This window comes from Ailuropoda melanoleuca, chromosome 3 (assembly GCF_002007445.2).
Source record: "Ailuropoda melanoleuca isolate Jingjing chromosome 3, ASM200744v2, whole genome shotgun sequence".
NCBI classification, from domain to species: domain Eukaryota; kingdom Metazoa; phylum Chordata; class Mammalia; order Carnivora; family Ursidae; genus Ailuropoda; species Ailuropoda melanoleuca.
Window position 1 is genome coordinate 66,411,882 of NC_048220.1, and position 22,235 is coordinate 66,434,116.

At 34.2% G+C, this 22,235-nt stretch overlaps 1 protein-coding gene across 10 annotated transcripts in view; it reads right to left on the reverse strand.

The window, feature by feature from the left end:
• The window catches only part of FAM172A (family with sequence similarity 172 member A), a 416,550-nt gene that overhangs the window by 166,190 nt on the left and 228,125 nt on the right, over positions 1 to 22,235 (reverse strand). For all 10 annotated transcript variants that reach the window (XM_034656488.1, XM_019808770.2, XM_019808766.2 and 7 more), the window contains one exon: positions 16,827 to 16,946. In XM_034656488.1, coding sequence (XP_034512379.1) covers positions 16,827 to 16,946 — 120 coding nt within the window. The remainder of the gene's footprint in view (positions 1 to 16,826; positions 16,947 to 22,235) is intronic.

Below are 22,235 nucleotides of genomic sequence, written 5' to 3' on the forward strand. Positions count from 1 at the left end.
CTTGTGACACACCGAGTGATGCCACAGTGACACCACTGAGTGAAATAATCGACGCAATGTTTTTCTGTAACATTTATTTTCTATACTTTAACAATATTCAGAAATAGTGACCTGTTTAATGAAGATAAAAGAGCGTATATAAAAATGTCCTGATTTGTAGTAAGTGTTACTAAATATGCTTTCTGAAACCATTAAGGAATTGTCGTAGCAGAGTTTAATTACCAGCAGCACAATAATCAAATTCAGCCATGACACATTTCTAAGTCTTTGCCAAAAGTAAACCTTCTCATAAATTCACATAGGCTTTGATGAAACAGCAAGCTGGTTGGGAAGAGGATATTGCCCTGCATCTTGACAGAAGCCTACGTTCGTCTCAGCAGTTCCTCACTAAAGATGTAGTAAATAGGTTGGGGGTAATGGGCATTTTCTTGATAATTAGCTGTGTAGGCAAATATGTTCTTTGGCAGACAATATAAATGTTGATTTAAGGACCAGCCAATAAAGAGGGCTAAACTGCAAAACATTCATTGCTCAATTTCTCATAGCTTTGGTTGAAGACTTAATTCTTAAACTCAGGTTTCCATTATCACCAAATAACACACTACCACAAAAGTTATGACATAATGAAATAAAGTTTACATAGTCAATATTGATATGTAGCTGCTTAAAAATTTCCATATTTGACATACCACTCACGTTAACATTACTTACTAATAACGATGAATGGTAACAGGCATGTCATTCTGGATCACCGTTTCATTGTGAAACTTATAAAACTCCTTATTTTCTTAAACACACAAAGCCATGCATATCTCACTGAAACTAAGGAATCTATAAAGCTAGTAAAGATAAGTGGTAACCTATCACAACACCAGTAAATTTTAGTTTATGCCTAGGTTTAAGAGAACTTTAAAGAAAATGGTTTTAAGCTGGAAGCGAGATACACTGTTTTAAAAACAAAAATAGCACAAGATAAATGGCATATACTCTGGCAATTTTCTTTAACGTAGCTTTTTCAAATATAATCTAGTCTACAGTGCACTCAAACTGCAGAAACATCCAAATTAGTTAAGGAAAAAAAGAGATACTTATCCTTGCAAAAAGGGCCTATACTCAAAGGAACATCTGAATAAAATTGAGACATCTGCAGTAAAGTTTTACCTTCTCCCTAGAATGTTTGAGATGAACTCAGTGTAACACTGTCTTCCAAGAAAAGACAAAGTGATCAATGCAAGAACACATCAGGCTGCCTTGGACAGGCCAATCAATGCAAGAAAGAACCTTGCCCAGGGCCTTATGCAAATAGAAGCACGTCCTGCAACCTAGGGAGGGAACATGCGCAATAGATCAATTGGATCTAAAAAACCTTACAGCTATATCAGCTTCAGACAGTAAATATATACTGATGACTACCTCACACTTCCTGCGAATTCTTAAAATGGGTTATTTTTAATAGCTGGTTAAAAACTCTTTCTGGGATCTAGAGTGCAGCAAAGAGGAAGAAAACAACATGGGAGAAACACTCAGCATTACTTTTGAGAGTGTGCAAATAAAATTCTGATTTCTTAAAATTTCTTGGCATAGCTGAATTTTGCTGATGTTTCAGAAGGTTACATTTTTACTAGTTTGTATTCATGAACAGGAAATGAAAGCCTTAAAAAAAGCAGACACTGTCTCAGGTAGTTCTTGAACAAGGAATAAATGAAAATGTGGTAGGAAAAATAATTCAAGATATAAAATTATAGTCATCATTCTCAGTCACCAAAGATTATTCTCTATAGGGGTTAACCTATTGATATAGGAGCAGTTTTTCTTTTAAAGTTAAAATCTGTATCTCCAAAACCACTCTAAAATCTGATTAGAATGCATAATAAGCTCAAGGGCTACTTAGTACACAAAGTTAGTACACAAAGCTCTATCCCTGTTAAACGGTGTTGAAGGCAAGTCAGATGCTGAATAAGGCTACATCAAAAATGCTCAATTATCAGGTGTTCAAGGAAGTACTTGAGTTCAAAATTATTTCCTAAATATTTTCATTTCTCATTTGTTTTTAAACCCACTGTTTCTCCTTAGGAATTTCACTTTTTAAAAAGGCCCTTCATAACCTAAAAGAAGACAAAATCGTATTTTAAATAAGATTTACAGCGTCAGCAACAATAATAAAGACGCTATCAAATGAACAAAAAACTGTAAATATCTGTTACTACACTTACTTTGGAATTTTAAATTTGAAACAGCTGCAGATGCATTCTCTAAGAGGTGTGTAGCAAATACTTCCAATAATAAAAATAAAATATATGATTTTTCCTTAAGTTACTGATGTATGAAGTTTCCTTGGCAAACGCTATATAAAATATGAAAATCTGACATCTGATATAAAGTTCACTATGTAGAGCCGTTTACTTAGCTGTTGAAAGGACACAGATATCTTAAAACACTCATTTATTTAGCCAATGAAGAGAAATATGAGACTATGCAGGATAAACATAGCTTTTTAGTTTTCACATTTCTAGTGCTTTCTACATTGGTAAGATTTTAAGTTTCAATTTAGTCTAATAAGATTTTTTTCCTAAGGCATAAGTAAATATGTCATTCATGTGTTTGATCCTCTTTAGACTTAAAGCTTTATAAAAACTTTACTATTTACATGGAGCAAGCATGGAGATATAAAATCAAAGCACTATAATACCCTTTTATAGCTTTTCAAGTATTAGATATCAGATGAAGTGCTTATAGTAAATCAGAAAGGCATGAAGGAGCAGGTTAATTATAGGGACTCAAATGTTTCCTTTTTCCAATTTTAATTTTGAATATAAGAATTTTGAGTAGTCTGGTATTCACAGTGAAATGTAAACTCCAACTTACAGTAAGTAAAATTCAAAGGATGAAGCAACTATGATTTCACTTTTTGTTACAATATTTAAATTGCTATATTTTCTCCCATATGTAGGAAAAAAAGGAGAAACGATTTTGGAATACTATCAACTAATATTTGATAGTGTTGACGTTGTGACAGGCAAATAATGAAATTCTATCCTTCGTGATCTAAATCTGCAAAATACGAGATTTTTTGCTTTCAAAAGCATATTCTTGGTTTAAAAAGTATGTTAGGTATGATATTCAGTTTACTAAAGAATTCTGTACTTTATAAATACAAATGTAGATTTTTTTTGAATGGAAAGCTCCCTCATTAATTAAAAATATCCTATTTTAAAGATTTATTTATTTATTTTAGAGACAGAGTACGCGCGCATGAGCGAGTGCAGGGTGGGGGGAGGGACGGGGAGAGGGAGAGAGAAACTTAAGCAGATTCCATGCTGAACATAGAGCTAGACACAGCGCTTGATCTCATGACCCTGAGATCACAACCTCAAAGTCCGACACTTGGCTGAATGCCACCCAGGCACCACTAAAAAATACCCAATTTTAACATAAATTTATCTCATGCAGTTTTTTCAAAAACCCATCAGAGGGGAGACTGTTTCTTGGGTAAATTCATTAATTCTCACATTGGATTTTGATTTCAAATTGGATTTCAATTCTGGCTCTGACCCTTGTTATGCAACCTTGGACAAGTTCCTCAACCTTTCCCAGTGTTTCATCTGTACAACAGGGTTAACACATCCACCCAAAAGAGTTAAATGTAAGTTGTAAAATGCCTTGCTAAAACAATGTTTAATGACCACATCCACTAGCATCCTAAACTAGTGGTCTCTTCTGAGGGGCAGTATGCATAATGGTTATGAGCCTGGACTCTAGAGTCAGAAAACTTAAGTTTAGATTCTGGCTCCATCACTTACCGGGTTGTGTGATTTTGGTGCCTCAGTGTCCTCATATGTAACTGAGAAAATATTAATACATACAGCACAGGGTTGTTTTAAGGATTGCATGAGTTAATATATACAAAGCACTTAAAACAATGTCTGGTACTTGGTAGCTGCTGTGTTATAAAGCTATTACTTCTAGGTGTAAGTACAGATACGGGTAAGGCAAAGGAGCAAACACTGATAGCAGAGATTGTTCCAAAGAGACTTGAAAGGTCAAGTCTATTTAGCTGGTATTAGAAGACAGCTGTCTATTTCTAGCATGGAATGAGCTGCAAAGGAAAGCCAACCAGGGGCTTGGCCAAGGAAATTCATCTGCTTTCCAGATCTTCATGAACTGTTTTCAATTTTTCAGCTTAAACTGAATTTCCAGAGCACCACATCAAAACATATTCAAAATTTAAATATAAATGATTTGGGACTGCCTGTTATTTTAAATTTTCCACACCTTCTTTACACTTCATTAATTTGGGTAATTAAGAATTGATTAAAATTGAAAGTCTACATGGAAGGCACAGAAAAAATAAGCAGCAAATAGGATAGAGAATGAAAACCTAATCATCAAGTACTTCAACAGAGAAATGCAGACCTGAATCCTGAAATATATGAAAAACCAGAAGGTCGTCTTAGGAGTAAGAGTCACCACAGTCAGTATATTACACCATTGACTTGGCATAGGTACTTGATGAGAGAAGAAACACACCAAAACCCAGGGTAACAAAATGAGAGGTCTGCCTTCAAAGGAAGAAAAGATATATTTAAATAGTTCTCATCTGCAAAATGGGGATAACAGTACAAAACTTGCAAAGATTTATGAGGATTAAATGAGATAAAATATGCTTATATAAAGTGCATGGTAAGGACAGTGCCTGGTGCACACTAAGTATCGTTACAGTATTTAGTGCAGCTATTGAAGAACGAAGACGCTGTTGCTGTCTTCTGGTGTGTGACACAATCATACATGCTAATTCTATTTAAAATGACCATTTTCAAAGACTGCTATGAATTGTTTAGAACTGTTCTTGGGGCGCCTGGGTGGCACAGCGGTTAAGTGTCTGCCTTCGGCTCAGGGCGTGATCCCGGCGTTATGGGATCAAGCCCCCACATCAGGCTCCTCCGCTATGAGCCTGCTTCTTCCTCTCCCACTCCCCCTGCTTGTGTTCCCTCTCTCGCTGGCTGTCTCTATCTCTGTCAAATAAATAAATAAAATCTTTAAAAAAAAAAAAAAAAAGAACTGTTCTTAACCCAACCATGTCTTGGGCCCCCATGGCTGGCTGACAGATTATATGGATTCTATTATAATAGCAATGACAGGGCTCTAGGAGAGTGGGAGAGGGCTCTAATACAGCAATCAGATTAGAAGATATCTGTTGTACTTGAAAATCTATTGTAAGATCTTGGAGTAAAGGCAAGGGTCACTACATGTGAAGGTTTATAATATGCTAAAGATAGCTAATATATTACTACACATTTAATATTTGGACATAATATAAATAAGTCTAATATTTAGATAGATAGCCTAGAAATGCAGAACTGAAAATTTAAGGCTGAGCCTGTAACAGCAGTAAAAACTATTATTACACTATTAATGACATTGGAAATAATTTTTTCTGAGGTAAACTGAGCAGTAATATAACAGAGGCAATGCATAGGGTTAGTGATCTCATATCATTTTCTGACAATTGTTCACAGGGCACCACTTTATTGAGAAAGTCAAGGTTTCTTTGTTGTTAGCAGACAGGCTACTAGAATTTTTTAGAAAATCAACATTTATAATTATACAGCATCCCTTGACGTCTTGTAACTGGAAAGAAGTCAAGATAGGGAATTTCTACAGGAGAAAGCTGAGGTGCTTTATCTTTCTGACCAGTGCCTCTCCTTTAGAAAGATAAATGCCAAGTTTTTCTTTTAATCCAGATGTCTGATTGATGTAGTAAAGAAATTTGGAGATAAGATGTTAGAAGTTAGATGTCAAGATTTATGGATATTAGGCATAAACTAGGTATATTAGAAATTAGAACACTTTTTAATCATTTGACTAAATTATAAAAATGTCACTGAAATATTAAATAGCAATTTTTATTGTACTCTTATGCTCTTTGATAAACTTCTTTATGAGAAAAATTCAAATAACATACGGAAAACTAAGAAGAAATCTGAATACACTAATACATATTTAAACAGGCAATTTTTTTTCCATAGATGATATAAGATTTAACTTGTTCAATTTAATCACAGAAAATATAACTAGTTTTGGGGTTAGGGTTAGGCTTGGCTACTTCCCTTGATTAGAGATTTCAATAACTTCTTAGTTATTTTTCTTCATTCACTGACCAATTTCCATGAATGGCCCTTCCAAGTGTCCAAAATTTTGAGACACAGACTATACCTCCTACACACTCAAGCATACTGATTCTAAATGTCCCAGTTCTACATCTTAAATAATCAACTTTGTTCTCTTGTTCACCCTGCTTTGCGCTATGTTGTGGCTCAATATGAATGCCCAGACCTTACTTTCTTCATCTGACTCAACGAAGCACCATCTGAGATCTACTTTTGATAACTTATCTCTATATAAATACAGGATCAAAAACTATTTATTGCGTATATACTTATTATAGGCCCAGACAGGCTAGCAGCATAATAGGAACCAGAGAAAATAATTAATGTGTTATTTATTCTTAGCCAATTAAAGAAAAGGACTCTGAGATGACTTAAAGCAAAATATATTTATGAATTAAGACGTTCAATAAATGATCACAGATGAGAATAATTAATGAAATCAAAAACTAACAATAGCTCTGGGTTTGTAGGAGACAAGGGTAAAAATGCATTACGGAGTTTTTATTTTCTGATAAAAAGATCATATCAATTTATTAACAGAAACAATCCTCCCCAATACTTAAACAAGATAAATTTATGTTATGGATCTTCATTTTGGGGAAGTTAACGTCTTGGCTACAATGCTACTTCACAAGCATCTTACTATATATTACTCCATTTAAATGTGCTTCCTATTTAGCCTATCACCTTCTTGCAGCCAGGGATCATGTGCTTTAATCTATTTTCCCAGTATTTCCCCCAGAGTGGGATGTTCAAATGAAAAAATGAATTAGTATCTTTAATAGTTTTCTAAGCCATTTATTGTTTGGAAGGCAAAATATTCAAACCCAAGAAATAATTTCTATAAAGTCAAATTTATGAGATCCAGGTGGCTTTACTATGATCTAAATTTATTCACTAAAAAGGTGCTGAAAACCAATAACAAAAAATATGAGGGGAGAGTGAACTGACATACGTATAGGGGTTAAAAGTCTCCAACTCAAAAAGTTAAGAACACAGCAGCTTAGAAGAATATCACTTTGTTTCTCTGGGCACAAAAGGTTTCACACTCATAATGTGATCATTTCAGAGCCATGAGAACAGGAAAAATGATAGATCTTCTGACCTCATCTCCCTTATTGCATAGAAACCTGGTAACCAGTACCAGGATAAACCCTGGGTATCTAAATAACCTTAGGATGCTGTATTCTACTGTATCCCATTCTGATCTAAGCCACATAAATTGGACTTCTGCCTCGATTCATCATTTCATAATCTTTTTGATGTTTTTGCCTACTGCTATAACCTCTTTCTCAGGAAAGGATTCCATTTCTAAACCCCTAGCCAGTGCTTGAAGTCTTAAACCTTGCTTTGTTTATCCTTTCCCCAGTGCTGGATCCTGTTCTTTTTTCCCCTTTTCCTTCCCTATAATGCAGTGACGTAGGGTATGGTTGGAGAGAAGAGGTACACTTAGAACCAGTGACTACATTCTATTTACTCATTTATCACCCAATGCCTTGATTTTCTGTTCTCTGCTACCAGATTATACCTCTTAATTTAAGCCTGAGTTCACCATGCTCTATTTCTGCTTACCTAGTGATGTTTCACCTGCTACTCCCTCCAAAGTCAATCTTGCCAGCTAAATTAGCTCTTCTTAAACCCATTCTAAACTCTAGTAATGACATCTTTGCCCAGATCTGGCTTCTATCTTTGTTCTCTCAAGCTGTATCCCAACATGGATCTAGTATGTTTGAGTCTGAGTCTACCTGGCTTCCCTGAGTTAATTTGAGTAAATTATTTAATAAGGATTGAAGTCCAACTTCTAAGACAGAAGTTAAATGGTTTTGATTGCAAAATTTTTGTCCTCTAAGAGCTCTTTTCAATTTGTGGTACAAATCAGAGGTGTCACTGTGGTGGGGAATCTTATTTGGGGAAGTGCTTACATTGAGTGATTATCATAATGTTGTATGTATAGCAAAAACAGCCTCTTTATTAACTGAAATGTGTTCTACAATCCCCCTTATAAAAGGTCTATAACAGTCAATCATGCTCTCATACCTGCAGTAAAATGCAAAATCTCTCATTAAGATATTTCATAAAACCAATGAAAAGGAAATATTTCTTGTAGAAAGATTTATATCTAACAAATTAATATATCAATTTCTCTGGGTTCTCCTTAACATATTATTGTGTTAATTTACTAGTGGTTTCCTGGCAGTCTGTTGAGTTAACAGATAGAGTGCCCAATCTTGCACCTGCCCAGCCATAGGGCAATGAGACCTGGATGCAGCCCATTTATGTGGATACTGAAAAACCTCTTCAAAAGGTAATTCTAATGGAGTAGTATGGATCCTTTTTTCTAAAAAAGATTCTTATTAAAGATTGGTGAAATTTTTCTCCATTTCAGCCTTTTGAGCAAACTGATCTTGGTGTGAATGAGGTATATAAACATTTAAGAAGCACAGAAGGTCCTTAGTGGAAAAGATCTATCAAGAATGGAAACAATCACAAGTAATATCATACTTAATGATGAAACAATTAATGCTTTCTCCTTAAGACCAGGAACCAAAGGATGTTTACTATAGCTACTTCTATTCATCATTGTACTGGACAGATCAATTGGAAAAAAAAAAATTAAAAAGGAGAGAGAAGAAAAGCAAAGCATCTTGATCAGAAAAGAAGTAAAATTATTTTTATTCATTATTATATGACCTTGAACATAGAAAATTCTAAGAAATTCACACACCCACACACACACCAGGACAAATAAACGAGTGCAGCAAGGTTATAGATTATAAGACCAAAACATAAAAATTGTATTTTTACACTAATAGCAAACCATTTGAAAATGAAATTAAGAAATAATTTCACTTACAACAGTGTAAAAAGAATAAAATACTGAGGAATAAGTTTAAGAAAAGAAGTGTAAGACTTGTACACTGAAAACAAAACATTTTTGAAAAAAGATCTAAATAAATGGAAAGAAAGCCTATGTTCATGGAATGGAAGACATTATTAATATGGCCATACTTCCCAAATTGATCCTAAAATTCATATGGAAATGCAAGAGACCCAGAATAGCCAAAACAATCTTCAAAAAGAAGAACAAAACTGGAGAATCCACACTTCCCAACTTCAAAACTTACTACAAAGCTACAATAATCAAGAAAGTGTGGGTACTGGTATAAGGAGAGACACATACATCAATGAAACAGAACTGAGGATCCAGAAGCAAACCCTTACATACTTATAGTCAAAGATGTGAAGACAAATCAAAGGGGAAAGAATAGTCTTATCAGCAAATGGTGCTGAGACAACTGAGTATCTGCATTTAAAAGAATGATGTTGAACCATATTTCACACAATGTACAAAAATTAACTCAAGTGACAAAAACAAAAACTAGATGAATTCAACTTCATCAAAATAAAAACTTCTGTACTTCAAAGGATATCTTCAAGAAAGTGAAAAGATAGCCCACAGAATGGGAGAAAACATTTGCAAATATGTATCTGATAGGGGACTTGTATCAGAATATACAGAGAACTCTTATAACTCAACAATCCAATGACAACACACAAAAAAAATGGACAAAAATTTTAAAAGACATTTCTCCAAAGAAAACACACAAATGGCTAATAAGGACATGAAACATGTTCAAAATCATTAGTCATTCGAGAAATGCAAATAAAAACTACAATGAGGTATCAGTTCACCCCCACTAGAATAGTAGAAATAAAAAAGACAAACAATAACAAGTGTTGGTGAGGTTGTAGAGAAATCCAACATTGCTGGTAGGATTGTAAATATGGGAAGTGATGGCTAATGGATATTCAGTTTCTTTTGTGATGATGAAAATGTTCTAAAATTAGACAGTGGTGATGGTTGTAGAACTCTGAATATACTAAAAACCACTGAATTGGATACTTTAGAAGATAAATTTTATGGCATGTGAATTGTATCTCAAGAAAGCTTAATAGATCTTATTTATATCTCAATAGATATGTTAATTAACCTCAAAAAACTTGTTTTAGAGTGAAAAAAAGGAAATAAGCAAAGGCAAGCTAATTATCAAAGAAAAGGTAATATTAAACTCATAATTGGGGATGAAATGCAAAGTTTCCTAGACTTAATGCATACACTGCTATATAACATTATGGGGATATAGTTATAACTTAGTTAATAATTTTCTTCTTTGACTGAGAAGACTATACTTTGAAGAGTGAGTCACAAAGAAGTCATCTTTTCAGTCAGCTGAAGGGATGAGGACACCAGTAGAAAAAAGATTGTAAGAGACTAACACCAGGAACAAAAAAGGGTAGGTAATACTGTCTGATGTGAAAGAACTGATTAGTCAGAATTCCCAAATTAATCAATATTCCAACGGAGGGTACAAAGAATGATTAAGTTTAATTAGTAAAAGATTTATTGCCAGTGCTTAAACTCTCTATACAGATCAATTAACTTTGCAGATATTTAAGCCTACTCATGTTATTGCAATACATATTGTTTCCAAACTTGGGGAGGGATGGTGGAACAAGAACATTGTTCCAGATAACTTGGGCAAGATAAGATTCAGAGATAAAAGATAAAAACAAAACTAATTAGTAAAACAAAACTAAAGTTTTCATTTGTGAAACATATAAATACTACAGAAAAATGTGGAGTTAAGTGAGAATACTTTGTGAAAAATCTAGTAAGGAGGGAAATTCTTTCACTTGGGAGGGGGAAATGGCATTGGCAAAATGAAAATGAGGACCTCCTGTGGGCATTTGGACTCACATTTAACTACCACTGATTCAGTTCCTCAAAACCAGGAATTTTCTAATTTAATTCTCAAACTTTGCTGTGAAGTGGGTACCTTTAGAGGAGGGCACACAAAAGGGATCTGGTCCAATTTATCATAATTTTTGGGTACAGAACTAGGTATTTAAACCAGGTCATCTTCTGAGTTTTGTGTTCTACTACACTGGGCTTGGAGGCCAGAGATGGAGGCGTAGTGAGATGCGGCAATGGCAGTAAGGAAATTAGACTAGAACTGAAGGTTTCTACTGGGAAAAATACAGTTGGAAAGAAATAATCAGATTATACAGATGGTCTTAAAGTTACAGAGAGGAGACATGATACAGTAGACAACTGGGGCCAATGTGATTCAGGAATAGCATGGTAAAAGGAATTTTTAAATAATATTATCTGTGGCATGCTATACAGTGGGAAATAATGAGTAAAGGCAGCCAGTAGGAAATGGGTAGAAGAGTACAATGATATAGTTGTAAAATGATGAAATTAAAGTGGGCAGAGAGAAGAAAAGACATGACCAATATTTCAGAGGAAGATAAATGACAAAAATGTGTTGGCTGGTTAGATACGGGACAAAAGGAGCGGAGTTAACATAAAAATGAACAAACAGCGGTCCTCCTAATACTTATTAAAAATTATTTGAATAAAAGTTAAAAAAAATCAAACTCCAATACACAGGTAACTCCTGTGAAGTTTATTAACAAATCACATCTGTATATATAACTCTCCTTTTCTTTTTAAAACCCTGACTTGATATCTCATTTACTCATTTATTATTAACCACAATTATCAACCACATAATATATGCAAACACTTACCCCAAATACCTAGGTATCAGCATAATCATTGTTTATTATTATGTATCTGTTGTGTTTGGATTCCTTTTATATCTTCTTTGATATGGTGTGCATGGGGGAAGGATATACTATACTCTTTTTCTTCTCATTCAGCTTTCTGGATCCAATGTCACTAAGCCTGGAGAATCTCCCCTCCTTAACATCTCGAATGCGTGCTTACTCTCCTACTTCTATGTGGGTAAAGCCCTTTATTGGATCTCACTTGGATTCTTGCAGCTAACTTCTAAAATTAGTGTTACCATCAATCAAGACAGTTATCTACACTACATGCAAGGCATGAAATAAAAGTGAATAGAGGAGATAAAAATAATATAACTTCTGATTCTTCTCTTTAAGGAGCATACAAAATAGTTCTAGAAACTAAACTGTCTTTCTATAAAATAACTCAAAAATTAAGAGAGCATTTCACACAACAAGTTGTAATCATACATTAACATGTTGTTCGTATCATGTAGGCAACCGAATCAGAAATTAAAGTTATATTACAAATGGCAACTTATTTTTGCTGTATTACCAACATTTTAAAGTAGCTTTATAAGAAGTATTTTTGGTCTCAATTATTTTGATAATTTTTCTTTGCTTTATCCCTTACTTATTCTACCTCTCCTCAATTCTTGATTCCTAGTGGCCCAACTTTTAGCTTTTTCCACTGATCACATTACTACCAATATCTATACACTGGTATACAGATATACTACCAATATCTAATTTACTTTGTTTTTTGTAGACAAAATGTAACTGATGCTTCTTTAAGGTCATAGTTAGCTGATGTCACTGAAGGTAAGACCGAATACTTTTAGTCCCATTCCATTTTCTCTTCAGCGTAAATCCAAATCATGCTTCAGGCAGTTTTTTAAAAAGATTGACCCAGAGTATACTGAGCTTGAGTGTCCTCACACAGTTATGTCCAAAAACTAGTCCTCTATCAGCTGCTGAAGGTCAGCTTCGGCTGCCTGAAGGCTAGGGAGCCCAGCATGGAACAATGGCAGGGAAATAGCGTTCCCTTCATTCCTTAATTCACATGCAAGTGAGGTGCCAATCAAGTGCTGACAAGCATGGAAAAACCAAAATCAAAAGTGGGTAGAGATATACTTTCAAAAGGAGCAGTTTTCACACATTTTAAGTGATGTTTTTAGTGGTGGTTGTGAACATATCACTAATTATATGGAAAAGGAAATAAAAGCCATAAGAAAAACACTAATTTTATATCAGCTAAGATGATTCAATAAACTAATGAAATACATTTGCTAAAATTGTTTAATGTGTTTTATAAAAAAAAGTATCAACACTCTCACTTTGGCTAAAGAAAGAAATCTGAATGCAAATTGATTTATTGAGCACTGCAAACATGGGAGGTAAGGTGAGCTGATTTGGGAAACTGGGCATTGACAAGTAAAACTAACTTATTTCCAAATAAAAGAAAATTTTAAGGTTGCTTGATTTTGTCAAACTATCAGCTAGAAAAAGAAGAGCAAAGCACTTTGCAATGACCAACAATGTAAGCAATGGAATCACTTCATCGAAGTGGCTAGTGAAAGAAATGATGAAAAGCTTAAAACTATAGTTTTTAATGACAGTTAATTTTTAAAAAAATGAGCTTGATTTTTTAACAATATAAGGCAAAAGTAAGCTTCATTATTTGTAGATGTCTCTCTGAATGAATTTGATAAAAGTGTGAGTTATGACTACTAATTCTATCATGTATAAAACAGAATTTCTAAAAATAGAAATTTAAAACTTTGTAAATGAAAGTTTAATAACTGTAACTTTTTATATTGAAACTATTTAAATACACAGAAAAGATAACATTGGACAGATACACTTTTTAAAATTCATTATCAATTCATAAAATAAATAGTTCTTCCCATCTTCCATTTTGTCTTTAATGAGTGAATGCTGGAATTGCTACCAGAGCTGTCTTAACACTTATTTTTACAAGGATCACAGAAAGTTTGGAGAATTAGAAATTTGGGTTGTTACCATATGGTGATTATAAATGCAGTGAAAAGGATATTTTTAATATCACTTTTCTCATTATTTTAGTAAACTATATACTGTTTTTATGAGGTTAGGTCTGATCAGGTTCCAAGATTTACTACCATAAAATGAGCATTGGTTTATATTATAATTATAATGATAATGTATTTTTCAGGAGAAACACAACAATTTAAAATAGGATATAATCATAAATGTTCTCAGGTTTCAAAAACAACAATTAGCAAAATATGAAAGTCCTACAAATATTTTGTGCTCAAAATACAAAAGTAATTTATTTTCTGATATCTATTAGCAGCACATTTAATATTAAACAATTATACACAATTTTAATTTAATTAAATGACAAGTTACATTTTATAATATGAGACTATGAGAGTGGTAGAAAAACAAACTCCATGCATTCAAACATGATATTACAAACTAGGATTGCTCCTAAAAGACGGGGGGTGGAAAGAGACAGAGATAGAGATAAAGAGAGATAGAGAGATTGCAAGAGAGGAGGAAGGAGTGAGTGGAGAGCCTTTAAGCAGGAGTAAAATTTTATGACAATTCAAAAAAAGTCAAACTTTACTGAAACGATTTAATGTCTGATGTGAACAATGTACTATTGAGACAAATTCTAAAACATAATTTAAGATGTTCACAATTCACTTTCTTGTAAAGTTAACATTAAAATTTGAATCCATGAAAAACAATTTCATCCATTACACTAATGTTGAAAATCCCGGGAGAATAAATATTTGTCAACATTTTAAACACTGTGACTTTTCCCCTACGAATATCAGGGAGAATAGGAAAGAATATTATTCAACTTTCGGGAAAAAGCAAAGGCTTAAAAATATTTCAATGGTTTTGCTGTTTCTTTATGCTATCTTTCAAAAATCCTTTTGAAATTAAGTAGAAACATAATAGCCTCAAATATATTAATCAAGCTTTGTCAAAAATTTATGTAAATCTCATTAGTGGTTTTAGTTATTATTATTGTCATTTTCTTAGAGGCATTTGTTTTATTAGGTCAGGAACCACTTTTTCTTCAGTTGCCACCATGTGTATACCCCTAATAACATAACCACATTAAAGTTACTTCACAAAAAGTAGCAAATATTATGAAGTTGAGATAATTGCCATTAATATTTTAAAACCTAAACAAGGTACATTACATTAAATAGACTTCTCAGTCCTGGTGTTGCCTGACAGATATGTGATGTGCCAGTGGTTATATTATATTCCTCCTCCCATGCATGCACCTCCTGCAGAGATAGCAGACTACAGAAGCTGACCCTTACTGAGACCATCTTGTCTCTCTGACAAAGCTCCTTTTTAACTTCTTACTTACTGGTTACTTCCTGTGATGGAGAAAAACTTTGGCTCAGCTTGTGATAATTTCACAGGCCCTGAGGACCCTGACCCTAATAGCCTCAAGGTCAGAAGTCAAGTCTTGTTCTGAAACATCTGTGTGCTTTATATTAAAGTGGAACAAAAGTGGAGAAATATCCACCAGTGTGTGACAAGAAGGACAGGCAAAATGGGACTGACACACTGGTCATCTGTTACTCTGTCATCTTAAGTTCATTTTAAAAACTACCCAATATTCACTTAAATTCCAAATTTGATGTACAAAAGGCTTTTTATAAACTGTCTCTAAGTAAAAAAAAAAAAAAAAAAAGGAATTTATGTTTTACAGTAATCTGGAATTTGGGTAGTCTTGCAGGCTTTCAGACACATTTTAAGTTACTCTTCGAGCTGATGAAATTTCAAATTTTAAGTAATGTAATGGCTTACAAAGAAAATGTAAGGTACAAATATATGCTATGTGTGTACGTGTGTGTGTATATATAGATCTATATCTGTAGGGGCTAAAAGAACTATCTGAAAGACAACATTCACATACTAGTATATTAAAGAGCTATCTTAAAATATCTATTATATATTAAATTAATGCAGCAGAAATAAAAGAACTTGAAAATAATTTCTAAAAAGTGAAATCCATTTAATAAAAGATTTAACTTATTTATTGATCTTAAGAGAACATAAGCCATTTGCGAATTTAGGTCAGCTAAAATATTCCCAGGTGTCACCACCAGTTTTATATCTAAATCATGTGGGTGAGCAATAAGGTATGGGGAAGTTGAAAAGGCCATGGAAATATATTTAATTCCCACAACAAAGAGATATGCACATCAAAGTTTTGAAACAAAAGTTAGACAATAATGCTGTGCCTGCTTTTAATGTCCATGTTAGATTATTTGGATTTAAAATTATCAAATGCACTTTTATCAAATTAATCATTTTATTATGGCACTGTTACATCCCTGTAACATAAGGTTTATGGACATGGAGGCATAAATTCTTCATTAGTGCATTTTTGATATGGATTATATCCCATTAACCTTTCATACTGGCGCAAGGCGTGGTACTTGTAACACTGCATATGACACAGACAAAATTTTTAAATCTTGATAATTTTTTCTATAATATACACAATCTTAATTCCAAGAATCAGGTTACTTTGAAATGCAAACATTTTTATGGCCAAACAATGAATTCCACTTAGCAGATTAATGGAAACCTTCTGATGGTTTAAATACTAATTATATGAATTCTGATCAAGTATCAATTCTGACTTGTGGAGACAAAAGTTAGTTAAAGATAAACACAAGGGTCTCCAATATTCAATAGGTCTCTTGAAATTTTAAACAGTTTACAGATAACACATGCTTCAATAGTTGTACATATAACACAGGAAACAGAAGTATCATCAAACGCATGAAAATGTTCTATACTGTAAAAATTAAGAAGTAATATGTAAATAAGGAATAGGCAAAAAGCTTTCTGGTTAGCATGGAAAAGCTCTGCCACAATAAAGTAAATAAATACTCTTTTCAAACATTATAAAATTATTTACTCACAATATTTTGTTTTCATCTTTTTAAAAGTAATTTAAGTAATTATATCAATTAAAATTGAGTGGGGGAGAATAAGTCTGTAAAGAGTTTGGGAATTAAAAATAGAGTTAAATGTACTCACCAGTTCAACAAAAGCAAGTCCTCCATAGCTGTGAGCAACAAAAAACACATTCTCAGCTGCAGACTGGGCTATGAAATGGTCCCACACATAGATTGCATGTTCTTCAGGAGAACCATTTTCCTAGGAAGAAAACAAGTATGATATATTATGTACCGTATTTAATTATTATCATAGTAATCAAAAATTAAATTATATGCTTGTTTACGTAGCTTAAGAAATAAGGCAGTTGCAGCTCATTGAAAACAGTATCAGTACAAAAGAACTACCACTGAAAGTTCAAATTAGAGAATAAATAAAAGTATTCAAGTATTAGTAAATTACTGCTAAGTTTAATTGTTACCATAATCCTCAGAAACAAAATATTCAAAATAACCATATTTTGAGGGGTACCTGCATTCTGGTATATCTGAAATATTAAAACACACATGTATGTACTTGAGAACTGCACAGCAGAAAGTTACAGCGGTCTTATGACAGAAGAGTAGAACACTAAAAAGTTCAGTTAAATTTCTACATTTATATCTGAAAATATTTTTATAAGAAATATAAATCTAAATTATTTGATTTATAAAATTTTAAGTATTGCTATAAGCCGAAAGGAAGCAGAAAATTGACGAATATTCTCTATTTAAATTATTTAAAAATGTACTTTTTTGTAAAAGTGTTTTCCATACACATTTTATTTCTAAAACTGGGAGAACTCTACCATATAAACCCAGGGGCTTCTGTATTTCTAACCTGCTAAACCCTAATAAATGTATGCATATTACTTTAATTCCAAAGGCTCTATAATAATTTCATTTTGTTGTATTTATTTTGATAGTTGACACATATTGTGGTTAAAGCTTAAACCTGGCTAATGTGAGGAAATAATCCCAAAGAGCTAAATAATACTGACAAAAAACAAATTGATAAAAACTAAAGAATCATGAAAACATTTTGTACGAGTATTTCTTCAAAGCTTTAACACCAAAGACTAATTCCCTAAAAATGTCATGGTATTAGACAATGAAGACAATTTATTCACATTTTCCATCTTAGAAATTTTATAATATCATATCAAGGTCCAAAACATGACTTCCCTTGCCACCTAGAAGCTATTGTTCCCTGATGTCTAGTTCTACCCCAAATTTGTCTTCAATGCTCCAAACCCATATATCCAAGTGCTTGACAGTTATTTACTTTTTGATGTCCCACAGATATTTCAAACTCAAACAGTTCAACATCGCATTAGAAATTTCCTCTACAAAACTGTGTCACTGTCTTTGCTCTCCACCTCCAGGCAAAATCTGGGCATCTTTTATTTATCTCTTGCTCAAATTCCACATATAATCGATCATTGAAATCCTGTTGATTTTGCCCCCTGCTGTATCCTAAATCCATCCACTTCTCTTTTCTCATTTCCTCTGGCTTAGCTCAAACCATTATCATTTCACAACTGGATGACTACAATGGTTCCCAGCCCATTTTTACTGCCTCTAGGATTGTCTATTTAAATTCTCTAATTCTGTAGTGAGAACAAACTTTCAAAAATGCAAATATGAACATGTTGTCACCTCCTACTTATTAGATGCTTCAAAGCTGATTCATTGCCCTCAAGATCAAGTTCAAACTTAGTATGACATTTAAGACCTTTCATAATCTGACTTCTACCTTCAACTGCATCTCTTACCACCGCTCTGAAATATAAGGTGACCCAAAAGACACCCTTCTCCCCCAGCAGGAGACCACAGAGAACACTCTCTGTGTTCTAATTGCAGGGAACAACTTCCAGTAACCTAATTGTGCCAAACTTTCTTTTCTCTGTGCTATTTCCTTTGTTTAGAAAGTGATTCCCGTGCTCTGCCCTCACTGCACCCTGCATAATTCCTATGTGCTTTTCAAACTCAAACAAGACATCACCTCCTGTCAAAAGTCTTCCCTATCACCCCCAAGGCTGGGTAACGTCTTACAACATCTTGTGCATGCTCCCATTATTATACTGAATAATCTGTATTGTAATTGCTTGTTTGATTATCAAAGTCTTGAGGCCAAGAGCTCTGTCTTGTTGATTCAATCATTAAATTAGTGTAATAGATAAATAATGAAAATACAACATTTATCTTCAGGATGATTGCTTACAACCTTGTAGTCATATACTAAAACACAAGTACGCTTTTAAAGATACCTATTGGTAACATACATATGAAATAACCCACAGTTAAGGTACATAAAATAAATAAGAGTGATAATTGGGAAGAAATCCATGTAGGGCATTTTGGCTTTAATAATTTAAAAAGTAGGAAATGGTGATCATAAAAATCAGCATAGTGGTTAACTCTAACATAAGAAATAGCAGGAAGATCGGTAGGAGAAGGAAGGGTAGAATGAAGGGGGGTAAACAGAAGGGGGAATGAACCATGAGAGACTATGGACTCTGGGAAACAAACTGAGGGCTTCAGAGGGGAGGCGGGTGGGGGCTGGGATAGGCTGGTGATGGGTACTAAGGAGGGCACGTATTGCATGGTGCACTGGGTGTTATATGCAAGTAATGAATCATGGAACATTACATAAAAAATTAAGGATGTACTGTATGGTGACTAACATAACATAATAAAAAATTATTATAAAAAAAGTAAGGAAGAGAGACAGAGTTGTGAAAAGGAAATAGACTTCTAGTGGCTGGCAGTGTTGCATTTCTTGACTGGAGTAGTAGTTACACAGATGTATTCTTTATAGTTACAGTCAAACTGACTAATATAAACTTAGCACTTTTCTGTATATGTATGTGGAGAGACCATAGAATTTACTATACAAACTTTTGAGAGTGAAGAAAGGTACTATTAGTTATTGTATGAGGAGAACAGGTCTAAATTGGGACTACCCAGAAAAAATGCACACATCTGGTCACCCTAATTATATCTTACAAGGAAAGAAATGTAAAAACAAAACAGGAAGACAGATAACAGAAGTTCCGCCTGCTGAGAGTAGGCAGAAATATCATACATAACTTGATGATCTAAACATCTTTCTTTATACAGAGAGAATAAAACAGAGGATATTACTCTGTCCCCACTGGGCTTTGTGCTGGAAGTAGAGGTGCAAGGCTAATAAAAAGTAAGCCACAATTCTGGCCTTTAACGTGTTTGCAATTTTACAAGAGTATTAACATATAAAGATATAAGGGGTAGTGGTGTGTGAGGAGTACTACTTTCTTTATTCCTGGCAGACTGTCTTGACATCCAGTCCAATGGGCCTATAATAAATTCATACCATCTGCCCTCAGTGAGGTCCTCCATGCTTTCTTCTCACAGTCACTAACTCTTCTTTACACTGTAGAGACCCAATCTGTCCATCCTTTCCATTCCCAGATCACTTTGGGTCCTCTTAAGATTCCTAACTATTCTCATTTCTAGTAGATTTTCCCCTTACTGTGTTGCCAGAACAATCTTTCTGAAGCCTGGCCCTGATCAACCACTCTCCAGCCCTAAAAAGTCATTTAGTGAAATGGTCCCCAATGCTTACAAAATAACTGGAACTCTCAGCCAATATCTTCTCTAAATCTACCTTTCAAGCCTTCCTTCTCACTATTTTCAGGGACCTTATTCATGCTCCAGGAAAATCTGGATTACATATTAATACAGATGGTTACCAACTTACAATGGTTTGACCTGATGATTTTTTGACTTTACGATGGTACGAAAAAATATGCATTTAGTAGAAACTGTACTTCAAATTTTGAATTTTCATCTTTTTCTCAGCTAGCAATCTGTGGTACAATACTCTCTCGTGATGCTGGGTGGTGGCAGTGAGCCACAGCTCTGTCAGCCACACGATCACTAAGGTAAATAACCAATACACTCAACAACCATTCTGTATCTATACAACATGTTTTTCACTTGCAGTACAGTATTCAATAAATTACACTTTATTATAAAATACAAAACAAATACATATGTTTATAAATTACAAAATAGGCTTTATGCTATATGATTCTGCCCAACTATAAGCTAATGTGAGTGTTTTGAGCATGTTTAAAGTAGGCAAGGCTACGCTATGATGTTCCATATGTTAGGTGCATCAAATGCATTTTTGATTTACAGTATTTTCAACTTACAATAGGGTTTATTGAGATGCAACCCCATTGCATGTCAAGGAAGAGCTGTAGTCTAAAAACCCTAGACAAAGCTCTACCATGAAATTCAGTCTGGGATCTCATGGTACAGCTCAGATTAGGCAAAACTTAAAAGCAGAGAACACATCCAAGGTAGCAGGTTCAGCAATTCATATATGAAGTGATAAAGACTATAATACTACTCAGGGTGATAGCAGAGTGAATGGAAAAGAAAGGACGGAATGAGTCATTATAAAGGGAAACTCAGCAAAACTTTGTGACTTATAGGAAATGAGGGAAACTGCCAATGAGACCCAAAGGACCCATCTATGACTAAAGGAGAGCTAAGAACCACGGTTCTTTCCACCATTCACAAATAAGACTACTGTTTTCAGAGATTAGTATCATCGCTGAGTTTTCCCCTCAACAATCTATGGAGCCAATACTCGTTAGGAGTGGCCTGTCAGCAGTAGGAAAAAGAAAGCTCAAGTACCCATGTGCCCCAAGTGCTTAAACATTTTCAGCCTGATTTTAAGGTTATCAAATTACTCTCCAGCTTTAGATTTTAAAACCAAATGTTCTAAGAACTGAGACGCAACTGAAAAAATGTCTGCAATACCCAGTTAAGGGGGGGCCATCTATAGTCACAACTAAATAATTACACAAGACTATTCTGGGCCACACTTGCCCTCTATTGACCCAAAAAGATACAGGCGAGCACCAGCCGATACTTTTTTAGTGGGAGCCTTGTACCAGCTCCTGTAGCAGACCAGACAGGCTTCCAGGAGTTACTGTCTTTGGACCATAGAATATTAGTTTGGGAGTGAGGGAATCAGACTCATCTTGGGCAGATGCAAGAGTTATCCTGCCTTAAAAGTCTTATATTGCACAGAAGCTAATAGCCTCTTGCAACAACATCATAGGCATGGCTTCCAGGATCCCTGCCTGCAAGGGACATGCCCAATTCCAAGAGTTACTAGCCTCAGGGAAGATCAGAGCTTTGGGTATTTATACTCCATTATAATTTCTTCTAATTCAGAAGCAGTTTACCAATCAGGGGTCATTTTCTACCATAGGCAATGTTCCCTATGCTTCCTAGAATCCCCTCTAGTTATACAGTACTCATTTCCTGAGTTGTTGAAAGTGTTAGCAGCTGATAGCTTTAGCTGAGGCACTCTCTAGGAACTGTTCTCAGCCAAAGAAAGTTATCTAGCCTAAAGTTACAATCCCATCTCTGAGGCAACTTACACCCCACGATGGGTCAAAATGACATGGATCTGTAAAGGCTCCAGCTCTTGCCTCAAGGCAACACATCT